Source organism: Vanacampus margaritifer, chromosome 4 (genome assembly GCF_051991255.1).
Source record: "Vanacampus margaritifer isolate UIUO_Vmar chromosome 4, RoL_Vmar_1.0, whole genome shotgun sequence".
NCBI classification, from domain to species: Eukaryota; Metazoa; Chordata; class Actinopteri; order Syngnathiformes; family Syngnathidae; genus Vanacampus; species Vanacampus margaritifer.
Genome location: NC_135435.1, coordinates 6,932,299 through 6,947,115, shown reverse-complemented (window position 1 = coordinate 6,947,115; position 14,817 = coordinate 6,932,299). Strand labels below are relative to the sequence as shown.

Genomic DNA, 14,817 nt, shown 5'->3' with positions numbered 1-14,817 from the left:
TTTTTGTTTAAAAAAGAGGGGAAAATTTTACATTTAACCAGTAAATTCGACAATGCGCCCCAAGCAACGATTCAAATTTCAAAAGAAAATTTGGAAAATATTAAAAGACTAAATTCAATAAGCGTAAAATATAATAATTAAGATTGAAATAAATTTTATCTTATCTTTATTCACATTAGCTGTTTTCAATTTCTGAAACCACACGAAATTTACCTGTATTATCTTTTGTACTATAAAAATATTGTAGCTTAAGCCAATGAATTTTACAAAAAATCTCAGTTTTCAGCCAATCCATCAAATATTATTAATACATAAAGTTACCCTTAGTTTTAATGTTACCATTGAGCTTGCTAGTCCCCCTTGTTGATGTTTGCTTAAAAAGCTGACTGTTTTAAAATAGACAGAGATAAACAAATCAGATCAAATCAAAATAGACATCAAACGTTTTTAAAATGTAATAAATCTGTGTGTATAGAGTGTTGTTAATCAGTTCGTTATATTTACGAAATGTTTTACTGTAAATGTTATCACCTTATATCTGTCAAAAATATAGAGTGCAGTGTAAACAGTCAGTATCACATCATATGGTCTGGTATAACTAACTCAAGGGAACATTGTTGGTGGGGGCTGAGTCACCAGCGTAGTGGAGCAGTTTTTCACAGGACAGTTCGGGACGTAAGAATGCATTAAGGAAGCATTGGAGCAGTTTTTCATTTAAGACTTTTGCATGTGAGTTCAGGGTGCAGTCATTGTGGAAACTTTCCACCAGGTGGCGCCAGGAACCTCTGCTCTCCATCCGGTGGTGGTAGGCCGAGTAGGTGGAGTAGGTATATTTTGTGATGATGGCTGCATCACGCCCCTCTGGTGGTGGTCTTTGTTGGTGGGGGTTTTGTTTTGAAGAGATCTGTGTCCCGCTCGTATTGGTCCAGTTGACTTTGTTTTGAAATAATGACCCCGACCAATGACCCTCACTCGACTGAAAACATTAAAATCTGCCCCAACAGTATTTAGGTTATAACATGTCAGTAAATATTAAAAACAAAAAAACTTCCTTTATTTCAAAAAAAAAATTGAGATTTTTTTTTTTTAAAATAATAAAAAATAATAAAAAATAAAATAAAAATAATTAAAACAATGAAAGTTTACAATTTTAAATAATTGCTAATTATATGTCAATATTTGTTATGGTTTACAATATTTAATTTAATATGTTTTGCATACCTTCATAAATAATACTTAGGATGAGATAGGACAGATATACTCTAACAATTTACAAATGTAGTCAATTAATAAGTGTGTAGTTTTCAATTAATGTTTTCAAGAAACGCCTAGTCCGCTTTTTGGTCAAACATCAGAGCAAAATTTTTTTTTTAATTACATAGTCAAAAATGTGATTCTTCCAGACAGCTCCCCCATGGAACGGTCCAATCTCCAGGACTCACTTGGCCTACTCCAAATTCTGAAATGGGGCTTCAGGCAGAAATTTACAGGTTAAATATATACAGGAATAATTTAAAAAAATATTTCCTACTTATAAGCATGGGAAAAAAAAACTTTTAAATTGTAATTAACACATTACTTCATCCCCAGGACCGGAATATGGCAGTTGTTGCGGAATTCTCTCTATAATGGGTGTGGCTCCTGAGTCTGTAAAGATATTCAAAATTAAATAATGTTCTCACGTACGAGAAAAATCATAATAGAAGAAACAATCATCTTATAACAAAATATTCCACATTAGTTGCCATCCAAATTATTCGTTTTTAATTAATTATTATTATTATTAAAATAAGAAAAAATATGGCTGAAATATGTCATATATACCTCTTTACATTAGTTGATTTGCTCTTGGCATTTTTAATTTGAAAAAGGGTGACACCTGGCGGTCAGAATGAGTCACAGCAACTACAATCTGCTCCATACTGCGGCCTGCCCCAACCGATGACCCCCCCCCCCCCACCCCAGTTGTGTGGTGCATTAAAATTGGAGGGGAGCTGCAGGGCGGAGACGGTGTCTCCACCCTACCCCACTCCCCCCCAAAGTGAGTTATGTGCCCTAAAATGTATTGTGCAAAACTAGTGCAGTGTGTTAAGAGGAGCGATCAGCTGGGCCCCCCCCCAACCGGGCGGGGGGGGGGGGGGGGGGGGGCGCATCCGCCCACCAATCCCCCACCCACCCCACCGGGACCCCGGCGGGGCTCGCCCCCCGGATACCGGCACAACACCGATCCCGCCCACTCTCCCGGCCCCCGGAGCGCCGAGACCCGGGCCACGGATGGAACCCCCGGCCTAGGGGAGGTGGAGGAGGGCGGACAGGGGAGGGGGAGGGGACGGGGGAAGGAGACGACAGGAAGGGCAGGAGGCAGCGGCAGGGCCGCAGAGAGAGGGGAGAGGAGGAGGAAGGGCGACGAGGGAGAAGGGACAGGGAGGCGGAGGACGGGCGGGGAGAGGAAGCAAGGGGGAGGAAGGGGGAGGGGAGAGGGAACCACGGGGCACCCCGGCGGTCCACAGGCTCCGACCCGCGTCGCCGGGCCCAGAGCGACGGACCGCGCCGGGGCGGCGCCGCCCCGAACACCAGGGAGAGCCCCGCAACACAGCACCCCCCACGAGACCCAGGGAACGACCAAGACGCAGCCGCCACCCAGCAGGCAACAGAGGGGCAGACCCGCCCACGCCCAGCCAGGGGGGGACAGCACCTGTAGAGTTAGTCCCCTGGCAAGCAGTGAATCCGAATATTAGCCTTTAGTGCCCATTGGAGGTAAATCTGCTCGATCCTGTTGGCAGCAACTGGGTTCCTGACTATAAAAATACAACCATTAGTTACAAACTGTCAAATGCAGAGACATCAATGTAAGTTATCACAATGTGGTGGCTCTCGCTAACAGGCAGAATTAAATAACCAAAATTAGGTTCAAATATTCTATATACGTAGACCATATTTCTATGAATTTTGATATTTGTTTTTTTATTTGAGGCCATAAATGGTTATAACTTCACCAAAATACTTAAAGCTAGTATTCTAGCATTATTCATCATCTTATCCAAAAATACAAGATTATATCTCGCTTTTGTTCTACTCGAAGAAACCACAAATACAATCCGTACTTCACGTCAAACGCCCGGCGGCGCAAGCCTCAACGTCCCCCATCAATAAAATTAACTTACCGTAGCTTATAACGGCGCCATAAGATTTATTCCACCGCAATCGTGCAATTGTTTTTATTTTTCGTCTTTATTTCATAGATAATTCTCCGTCTTATAACGGCGCATGCGCTCTCAACTTTTTCAAAGCGTCATCCCATGGTTTAACGGAAGCTTATTCGGGTCAAACAATTATATTACGCGCTCGAATAAAGCGTACATTTCTCTTCTTATTTATTGACGCGTATGTTATTAGCTTATTATATTATATTATATTATATTGTAGTTAAGTCATATTAATATTTAAAAATGAAGTGACGTCTCACTTATAACAGAATTAGTCAACTGTTCTCGTCGCGGTCACTTTAAGATTTTACCGTGACGTCAGATTTTATTCACCGACAAGACAGCATACAAACACATACAACGGACAGACAAGATATGTCGCTTTGTACGACATACCAAAACATATAAAATCCGGATAACTGTTCTTGTCACAGCTGAACAGTATTGTCTAAGAATTTTAATAACGAATATTCAAAAACCTAGCGACTGATCTCAAAACGGCGTATCAAATCTGCTTATGTCAGTCCGACTTCCACAAGTTGAGCAAATATATCTTGTCTAAGAATATCAATAACCAATTATTCAAAAGACCTAGCGATTAATCTTAAAACGGCGTATTAAATCCGTTTTATGTCAATCCGACTTCCATAAATTGAGCTTGTCCCGATTACATAACAGCAGTCGTCCTTCCTGCTGTCAATCGCTGACTTACTTTTATTCAAGGTTCATTTCTAATCACCCAAGAATCTACCGCTTGTAAAAACAAAATGCTTTTCTTGTAAAGACAAAAATGCTTTTCAAGCTGACTTCCCCTCAACTTAAACACATATATATGGACTTCAAACCAATAATCCAAATATCTAACGCTTGTAAAAATAAAAATGCTTTTCAAGCTGACTTCCTCTCAACTTCAACAACTTAAGCAACTTCTCAAACTGATTTCCAAACGATCGCGTACAATACAACGTAAACACATATACATAGACTTAAAATCAATTATCTACGTATCCATCGTCTGTAAAAACAAAATGCTTCTCAAACTGACTTCTGAGCGATCGCGTACAATCTAACATGACAGCATTTCCGTATACAATGCTACGTCACCACGTACGTGTATGTTCAAACACCGTGGTAAAACCCGAAATCTGGGACTTTGCGTCCAACCACACGACTTCAAAATTTATCACTATTTTTCTTACACAAATTCCATCCTCAATATAATTTTGCAAGACGAATTTACCAGCCGCAGCGTTCTCAGACAGACAGAACTCCTAAAACGTGGATAAAGTGTCCACTTACCTTGATTAATGTGGCCGGGAGTTCCATCCGTCTGTGAACACACCGCTATAAAACGTTGTTCTACGTCGGGGTTCACCATTTGAAAGAGGAATAAAATTATTTTGTCCTCTTTGCGTGTTCCAAAAATGAAGATAGATTTAATTTAAGAAAAATACACCTTTGCAAAAATTATTTTTAATCAGTCAGAGATCTCTGGACAGATAACAGCCTCTAATTCATCACTTAAACAGGTGGGATTCAGAGCGTCAAATGTAGCTCTTCCTTGTGCACAACGGTTTCTTATAGTTAAAAAGACCTCCTCTCTTTCATTTGTAGACAAAACATACTCTCTGGGTATTTTTCCATGAGCGATGGCGAAAACAGAGTCAGGGGTGCGTGTTCAAAACAGATTCTGTTCTCAAGGACCAAATGTGTTTTCACACAAAGCGCTAAGAAGGAACTTTTTTAGACTAAATAGTATGTCCCAGCTTAAGGTCAGACTATACGAAGTCAACACCACCTGCTCTGCCCAGGACACAAAACATCTCGACAAGGTCAATATAAAGAATTAAAATGTTAATAATGTGTAACAATGGTTAATAAAATGAAATGAAGTATTAAAAATGTTATAATATCTATCAGCTACCCAACGCTAACATTCTAGCACAAACCAATATTTGGTCCACGACCTTATATTGTCGTCTAACTTTTCTTCCATTCGAAGAAAATATAGATGTGTTTTTCACGGAGGTAATCAGCGTCTGGCGCTGTTTTACACAATCAAGTTCCACGAACACACCACATTTTTCAACGGTAAGAACCAACCACTATCACAATTAGTGCGCATTCATTCATTTAAAAGATTTTTCAACTTACTTCGATGCCGTGGTGGAAATGCGTCCAGCATCATGAACGTTACAGCCTTTACTGTTCGCTTAGCGACCAATTCTGACTATCGACCGGAAGTGTATGCAAATCGAACCATCCTTAGTTACGGTCAAAATTTTTCGTCCATAATATGTAGTAATTAGTCATTTTTAATATTTATAAAGTCAGTGACGTCTCACTTATGATACTACAATATAACAGATCAAAACTATTCTCATTAATCCCCCCCAAAAAATTATTATTATATATATATTTTTTTAGAAAAATAAAAACAAGACGAAAATAAAACATAATATTAAATACCGTTTGCGTGACTTAATAAATATAAATCCAGGATCTTCACGGGCGGCTTATCACACAGCACTCACACCGTAGAAATATACAGGCGGCTAATACCACAACACACACCGTAAAAATATATGGGCGTCTAACAAACAGCACTCACTCCGTGTGATCAATACGGGCGGCTAATACCACAACACTCACAGCACTCACTCCGCGTGATCAACACAGGCGGCTAATACCACACAAAAATAAAAACAGCCTATTCCTCCGTGGAAACTTAATCTCATATGCCGTTTCGAACGGCGGAGCGCTCCTACTTGACGTCACTTCCGTACACAACGGGCATCACTTCCTATGCATAGTTCAATGTTGTAGTAATTTTCAAAATCGAGGACTTTCGCGTCCCTCCGTAAAAAATATGACTTTAACCCCACTAACTTGTTCACAGATCCCAAATACAATTTGGCACAGATGAAATGCGTCTCTGAATGATCCCAAACAAAACAGAATTTCTCTATGTGGATAATTGTCCACTCACCTTGTTAATATTTTGAGCTTTTTAGAAATCCGGTGTTCAGGATCAATCACAGCTGTCGCAAAAACGTCTCAATTTGTCTCCGTCGGCGTCACCATTTTGAAGGTATTTTTTGATTACTATATTAAGTGTAATCTTTGCGTGTTCCAAATAATTGCATTGAGATCTGATGAAGAAGGTTTCTTTGCAAAGATTTATTTAGAAGCTTCTAAAGACACAGTTAGGACACCCGCTTCTGAATGCAACGTGGAGCCCCAAGTGTGTACTTGAATACAAAACATCCACTTATTTATAGTCAAAAGATAAAAGGTTCCTCTTCCCGCCTCTTGATTGAACAAAGGACAGACATGTCGACTCCTAGGTTGAACAAAGGTGTAATGTTGAACAAAGGACAGACATGTCGACTCCTAGGTTGAACAAAGGTTAATTGTTGATGGTAAACAGACATCTTTATACAGTTCCCCTTCTTGCTTGAACAGATGCAATCAGGATCTGACCCCAGACCTTCAGTCCCTAATGACAAGAGACTCTGATAACATCATGCACATTCCTTTCTTCAATAGCTTTGAGGGTGATCAAATAAAGTTAACAAAATCACCATCCCACTGTATTATTTTAAACACTCATGATTATATCACATCTATATGCCTATAAGTAAATTCAAAAACAGCAAAACTATAAATTGAAAATGTTAAATGTCTGAAAGTTTAGATCAGGGATGACGAGATCCGGTCATTGAGGGCCGGAGCCCTGCAGGTTTTGGATATTTCCTTTCTTCATATGGGCACCACTTGGTCTAGTTGGGCATTGGCTGGGCACTGGCTGAGAGTGGGCTTCTTTGTTGGGCACCACCTGGGTGGGCAGTAGATGGACAAAAATAAAAATGGGCAATAAGTGGGCTTTGGCTGGGCTTCACTTCAAATTTTGTACAATAACAGCATGTGCGAGAGAGCTTACTACCTGGCCTATATTTCTTATTTTCTTTTTGAAAATAAATGCACAAAAATCTATATTTCAACTTATTATTGGCACCTTCTTAAATAAATCGCCTAAGTCATTTCTTTCCACCAACCATTTGCATCATGAGATTATTTAGGCAAAAAATAATAATTTTTGCACACAAAAAAAAACTTAGGCCATTATTTTAGGAGGGTGACAATATGTATTTTTTGGACTAATGGGTCTTTTCATACAAGTTTGATAGCACAAGATTAATATTCAAATCTAAAAGAAAGTGCTGCTCAGCACTCCGAAAAGATATGGGAAAACCCCTCTCCTTCGAGCCAATTAAAGGAAGTCTGGCAACTGGCAACATGCCACCTCAACGTAGTACTTCAGGCTCCAGGTTCATTTGAGTTGGAAAATGAATAATTCGGTTTGACAGTGAAAGAACAGAACACTGACCATTTATTGTTCTTTGGCGTTCAATGATAATAAAAAGGTAATTAATCGTATTATTGGTTTCTTTGTTATTTAAGCTTGTAACAAAATAACTGTGGCATGAGTGCGAAAGAGGCCCTTGTAAGTACAATCAGGAACACCATAATTAGCCCAGTGGGCCCCAGATGGGAGATAAATGGGTTGCCCATGTGGGTTTTAGCTAAGGCCCATATGAGGCCCAACTTGAGCCCTTCTGAAGAGCAAAAATTGGTTAAAAGTAGAGGGTGATTGACAAAGAATACACCAAAATCATTATGGGATATTTAAAAAATGAAAAACGAAAGAAAACACGTGTTGTACATACGGTACCTTCACGTTTTTATTTCAGGTTTTACAAATGCTCAATGTGGCCACCACCGGCAGCACAGACAACATCAAGCCGATATGAGAATTCCTCCCAAACCTCAGAATGTCGCAGTTTACCGTATTGTTGATTGTAGCTGTTATTTGATCTTTCATGTCATCGATATTTGCTGGAAGTGTTGGTACATTAACTTTGTCTTTGTCTAACATATTCAGGACCTACAACCGCCCCAACAACATGAAAAAGTTACATGCAGTGAGGTCCGGGAATCTGGCAGGCCATGAGTAGAGAGCGAGGTCTGTAGCACCTTACCTACCAATTCAGCGCTGATAAGCTTGAACCCCAAGATATTAATGGGGGAGGTGCTCCAACTTGTTGAAAAATGAATCATCGAATAACAGCTGCAGAATCAACATGGTGGACCATGACTTCCTGAGTCACGTTTGAGAGGAATTTTCATATCGACTTGATGTTGTCTGTGCTGCCGGTGGTAGCGACATTGGCCACGTGTGAAGCATGAAATCAAAACTTGAAGGCACGTACAACTAGTGTCCAAGCTTGAGTTTTCTATTGTTTTGAATTTTTGAAATATTGCATGTTGATTTTTGGCATATTATTTTTTTAATCACCCTGTAAGTAAAAAAATCAGGCTGAGATTTTTGGGAGCAGATTTCAATTCCTGAAGTGTAATTGTAATATTTTCAGATTTAAATTGTTCGAGCAAAATAAATTTGGGCACTGGAAGTAATTTTCATTTATAGAAGAGACTTCCCAAAACCTGGACTGCTAATTTTTGATCTTAAATGATAGGCCGATGTAACGTTAAAAGTATTTAAAACATCAAACTTGTCTTGTGGCTGTATAGCTAAGTGGTTAGGGCTTCTGACTTTGCTTCCATGGTACCCTGTTTCAAAAGCCTCTCACGATAATCATTTTTTAGGAGTCAACTTTTTGCTTTATTGATTGTTTGTTATAATATAAAGCTATGTTTGGCTTTTGAAACATGACATATTTATTTGATGAAGCCATACAGTAAATGAATCATGACGAAAAGTCAGTATGTGCGGACACATTTGACTGTAAAATTGATACTCTTGGGGTTTCATCTCTCCATCGCTCACATCAATTTTTACAGCCAATGTCAATCAATAAATCATTACTTTCACACCACAGGAAGCAAACCCCATGGCTGAGAAGTCTTTTTTTCTCATACCATCCAGAGTCATGGTTTCATGAACTAAAATGCACACATATGTATACCAGTGTTGTTCAACATTTAGAATTGTGAGGAATTAACAGATTTTTGTGTCATTGTGATTTTTAGAGGTGATTTCAATGAATGGACCATCAATTGCAATATATGCAAAGTGGTGTAGGCCGCTGGTGATAATTGATCACTGATTGGCTGTTATCTAGCCAATCAGTGATTGAGATAGAAGTAGATTATAAGGTAGTACACAACAGCAAAGCAATGAATAATAAATAAAATAGCTAGTAAATGAAGCGCCACAAAAATGTGTTGTATTATGTGGTATATAGATTTCTATATATATATATATGTGCATTTTATTTCATGAAATTAAAAGACTGTGGATGATATGATAAACAATGACTTGTCAGTTTCAGCGTGGATTGCGAGCAGATGAGCATACACATGCATGCACGCATGAATGCTGCTCAGTGAAATGTTGTGTCACCCTGGCCACCAACTTGAAACAATTCTGGCTATACCCCGAACATCACCTCTTCCTCGTTATTTTTAGGGAAGAAGAAAGACAAAGAGATGATGTTATGTAATGCAAAACACACCCAGGCACAAGTTTCCAACACCGGAAGGACGCTAGCGCCTACTGTTTGCAAATATTACAAAACGTTGACCTGCCAAAACAATATTATATTTTCTCGAGGTGATAATTGCCCAACTGCACAACACGGAAAAAAACTAAATAATAAGCCTTTCTTCAAATGACAAGTAAATTGCACCTTACAGTAGAGCACCAAATTCCTTTCAACCCGGAATATTAGTCATCATTTTAGGTGTCAATCTGGAACAATAGAGTAGACGGAACTCTTTAATGATGTTTTTTCCCTTTCAATTTTTCAAATTTACTTACAAATTAAAAATGTATGGTGGCAGACAACCACAATTTTTCCACCAAGCAATTCGTAGTAATATGATGGATGGGAGATTCAATAGTAAATGGTCTTTCACTTGTATTGCGCTTTTCCACCTTTTCAGGCCCTCAAAGCACTGCACACTAACATCGCATTCACCTACTGGAGGTTCAGTACATTACTCAAGGATACTTCAAAATGGGAAAACTGAGCCATGCCGCCCCACAATGACTTGTACAATGGAGTTCATGGCATTATTCATTTACTACCCTTAATGACATTCTCTGGCATTTAGAACCAATGACAACGCAGAGAATTCACCAATTCACAAAAATAATAATTGAAGAAAGAAAAGAGTCATTATTCCTGACAACAAACCATGGAAACTTCCATATAAGGGCTTGATTTGAGGCGATGGAATACACACACACTATGTCCAAACTATAAAATGAGATGAAGCACCAGTTACCAAAAGCACACCTGGCAGCACTGGTAAGTATTACTCCTTTGTTACCTGCATTGTTTTGACTTCAAATTCTCTCTCACACATACTTAAACACTTTTAACGATTTGCCTTCAGTTTTGTTTTAATTTTTTTCTTAATTTTTAGACAACAGCAACACCATGACGCCAATTGTCATCACTGTTCTGCTCCTGTCTGTTGCATCTGTTTCTCCAGTAAGATCAAGTTTACAAACCCATAATAAACAGTTTAGCAGTAGATAATTATAGGATTTGGTGTTTTGAAAGTTTAAGTTAAACTTTTTGCATTGTATTTGCAATGTATGTATGGGTTGATTTCATATCATTTGTTTAATGACAGTGAAGACATAAGACACATTTATTTGTTTTGCTAATATGACTATTTGAATTTTTGGCCGTTGTTATCATTGAAATTGTGTTGCTACTAAGGAAAAATAAATCTCAAGTACATTAATATTTTTCACACTTTTAATGCCAAAAAGTATTTACTGTTATGAAATGAACATTCATGATTTACGTGTGAACGTTCTGAACATTCTAATTCCATCTTTGGATCCATAGGATTTTTCTCCTGTCACTCAAGCTTTACCGTTAATGCAATTGTTGAGATCCTCATTATGTTGTTACAATACACCAGAGGGATCTGTGAGCTAAATAACTAGGATGAAACAGCCATGAAAACCAAAATTTAAAAACTGATTTATCTTTTGTTTGTTTGTTTAAGGTCGCAATAAATAGAAAAAGCAGAACGACAATTGGTACGTAAAATCATATGGAACTGTACAACTGTTATAGTGCTTCTTTGTGACTGCATTTTGTTGTCGTTATTTTTCCAGAAGAATCTGGAACTTTTGTGAAAATTGAAAAGGCAAATGCAAATGTTATCTCAAGTAAGTATTTTCATTTGAAAAATAAAACATGTCAATGAAAGGCAGAATTTTGCAGACATATTATGGAAATATTGACCTAATGACAGTTTGAACGACACTGTCAGTTAAACATGACATATCTCACTGTCTGAATATTTGTTGTCTGTCATTCTACAGCTGCCCACCTGATACACGGGGACATTATGGTTAACACGGACAATGATGATGGTATTTTGAGGAATGCTGTCCCCTGCACCAGGGCGGGATGTAAATGGCCTAAAACCGGAAGGAATGTCAAAATCCCCTATGAAATCTCCAATGTGTTCAGTAAGTCATAATGTAACCCTCAGCTGTTATTGTTGTGACATTTGTTCCCATCTGGGGTCGCCAAAGAAAGTCCGTTAAATGATTTGTTTGGCATGATTTGAACACTAGATGCCTATCCATACAAAGCCCCCTTTTTTCCCCATACCCAAACAGGGTTTGGACCCCAGCAGTGGCTTTGTAATGGGGCACTATGACCTCAGTGTTAAGTGTAAAAGTGATAAATGATCAAGCTTACCATAAGCTGATGTATCTGGCATTCGGTCCTTTCCAGCTAAATAAACAATGGGACATGTGTTGAGACCAATCCCCCTTCAGAAACGTCAAATTAGATGACCGCACACTGCATAGAATCATCAATAATACTACCGTATTTAACATCAGGATATATACATTTTAAAAAAGCTATTTTTTAAAAATGAATCGTCATATTTTGACAATTGTTTTTATATAAGATAGTCCATTGATGAGCTCAAATTTTGTCCACTGTAAGATTAGCTTTTATGTCAAAGAAATTTTAGTTTAGTGACAAAGTGACTCATCCTTAAAGGGTTACTTTAAGTAGCACTTTGATCAATGAGTGTGTGTGCGTGTGTGTGTCTGCAGCCAGAAAACAGAAGAGAACAATAGAAAAAGCCCTGAGAGAGTTTAAAGAAGGCGAGCACACAACCTGCATTCGCTTTGTCAAGAAGACTGAAAATGATACAAACTTTATATCCTTCATATCTGCTGCCACTGGGTAAGAATTATATAAGCATTTAGCAACTCTATGACCTTGACTAAACTCGTTCATGGAAGTTTTTATTTTGTCAATGCTATTGTTTTTCAGCTAATGTGCACACAAAAAAAGTCCTCCATCTTTGAGTTGATGGACTAGAATTGCTCAACTTTGCAAATCATGCAGTTAGGATGCTGATTTCCATAACTTAACTTGATATTTATTGAACACTTTAAAAAAAAACACCGCTGTTTTTTCAAGATAGAGCCCAGGGGCAGCATATGCAATGAAAACAGCCGAGGCCTCAGAATTGAACCCTGCGGAACACCATACGTTGCATTAGACATGTGAAGTCATATTGCACATATCGATCACTTTCTTGTTTTGCTCAACAGTATGAAGGGATTACAATAATAAATAAGTCACACATCTTACAATCACAACAGTTACTAGTGAGCAAACCAAATTCTCGGCAGCACAGACAGGGTTATTACAGTTTTGGAATTTTAGTTATTTTTTATTTCATTTCAAGTTTTGTTTTTTACATTTACTCGCAGTTAATTCTAATTAGTTTTCAGGGTGGTTCTGTTGGTTATCATTAGTTGTATTTAATTTTTTTTTAAATGTTGAGTTTTAGTTTAGTTGTACTGTAGTTAGTTTCAGTATTAGTTTTCATCTTCTTTTTTTTTTTTTTTACTGTGTAAACTTAATTTTAGTTAGTTTTGTAAACATAAAATGTAGTTTCAGTTCATTTTCGTTTTTTTAAGAAGCATTTTCATTTTTGTTTTATTTTATTAGTGATATTGTTTTTGGAATTTTTGTTTTAGTTTTTTCGATAACTAAAATAACCTTGAGCACAGATAGGCCAAGCAATGTAGCGTGATCACCTGCAGCCAATGATGGCAATGACTGACTCACCAAACATCTGGGGCTCGAACAAACCCAAGTGAAGAACCATTGATTTAAATAGAGTATTTTCTACATCCCCCTCCATTTTGCTGAAACTTAAGAATTCAGATAAGTCAATGAGATCATGACATCACTTGATTTTGTTTGTTTGTGTGCCAGGTGTTGGTCCTACCTTGGTCGACAAGTATATGGACAGCAAATCTCCTTGCAGCAAAACGGTTGTGTGTTCAAAGACATTGTGCAGCACGAGGTTCTCCATGCACTTGGATTCCATCATGAGCACGTCCGATCCGACAGAGACGACAACGTCATCATTAATTTTCAGAACATTCAACCAGGTCAGCTTGTCAACATATCTTGTACAGAACTAGTACTGGAAGCACTTGAGAGCATTTTGTAAAATGGCTCCGGAAATTTGCTGGTGTAAAGTAACCACTTCGCGCTTACTGTCAATTGGATGATGGATACTTTTTGTCAGAATGGCATTCACATTATCTTGTGTGTCTTTCGTCTTACTGAAAGAATTTTAAATGAAGTTCCATGTTTTGTTTTGCTTTATCCTTGTATGCAGGTGTGGAAAGAAACTTTCAGATTGCAGACACAAACAACTTGGATACACCCTATGATTTTGACTCAGTGATGCATTACGGCAAGTGAGTAAATCTGTCCAACCATGAAAAAAATCCCATCCATTTCTATGTACACGCCTTGTACATGTAATATATATTGTCATTTGTTTTGTAAAATTTTCAAAAACATGAATGGTCATCTGCAATGGGATGCTAACATTTATTTTATAATAATTTAATATTGTGGTGATGTAAATTGATGACAAAACCCACAAGTTAAATTGTGTTGTTTGTAGAAATGACTTCAGCAAAAATGGACAACCAACCATCGTTGCCAGAAATAGTTCTGTCACAAGTTTTGGCACTGCGACAGAGATGAGTGCCAATGATTATGCACGTGTCAACAAACTTTACGAGTGCTGTGAGTTGACACTTTGTCTGATACTTTATGAAGAAACACTTGCTGTAAAACACACGTCTGCTTTACTAGATAATGTAGCCTGTTAATTGTTTTTTTGTTTTTTGTTTTCACCAATCAGAAACTTCCTGACACAGGTCCCATTGAGGTCACCAGTGATACGTGCGTCACACGACAGCAAATTGAAGGACTCAGCATATCATTTTAAACGCATTGGCACTTATTTATATAATGCAGTAATGTAAATATACTTGAATTAAAAAATAAATCAATACATTTTAAAGAAGTCATTGTGTGACTTTTGTCATTAAGGTTCCTTCTCATCATTTTTGTTTTTGTTTTACATTTGTATTTGACTTTGTTTCATGTTGTGTCTTGTCTTGTTGTTCATATCTTGTTCTGTTAAGTTTTTTGTTTCCACCTGTGCTCGTCAATCCGATCCCTTGTGTCTTTCAATCAGCTCCCTCAGCCACTTG

General features: G+C 37.9%; 1 protein-coding gene and 1 long non-coding RNA gene across 2 annotated transcripts; one reads left to right on the top strand and one right to left on the bottom strand.

Moving 5' to 3' along the window:
- Window positions 1–1,269: 1,269 nt before the first annotated feature.
- LOC144050282 (uncharacterized) lies at window positions 1,270–12,174 on the bottom strand. The gene is made up of 3 exons (XR_013293825.1): window positions 11,966–12,174; window positions 1,580–1,647; window positions 1,270–1,470 (listed from the first exon to the last, which is right to left on the bottom strand). It is a non-coding gene; the product is annotated as an uncharacterized LOC144050282 (long non-coding RNA).
- Window positions 10,512–14,612, top strand: LOC144050280 (high choriolytic enzyme 1-like). The gene is made up of 9 exons (XM_077563400.1): window positions 10,512–10,543; window positions 10,662–10,769; window positions 11,371–11,424; window positions 11,581–11,730; window positions 12,334–12,466; window positions 13,514–13,692; window positions 13,926–14,007; window positions 14,220–14,344; window positions 14,463–14,612. Coding segments are annotated over exons 2-9 (819 nt in total). The 5' UTR covers window positions 10,512–10,543; window positions 10,662–10,675; the 3' UTR covers window positions 14,465–14,612.
- The last annotated feature ends 205 nt before the right edge of the window (window positions 14,613–14,817 follow it).

Bases quoted from the DNA above. Each gene is read 5' to 3' on its own strand.
- LOC144050280 (XM_077563400.1), top strand. From the start codon at position 10,676: ATGACGCCAATTGTCATCACTGTTCTGCTCCTGTCTGTTGCATCTGTT. The intron at 12,467-13,513 runs GTAAGAATTATA...TTTGTGTGCCAG, and splicing joins TTCATATCTGCTGCCACTGG to GTGTTGGTCCTACCTTGGTC. The intron at 14,008-14,219 runs GTGAGTAAATCT...TGTTGTTTGTAG, and splicing joins TCAGTGATGCATTACGGCAA to AAATGACTTCAGCAAAAATG.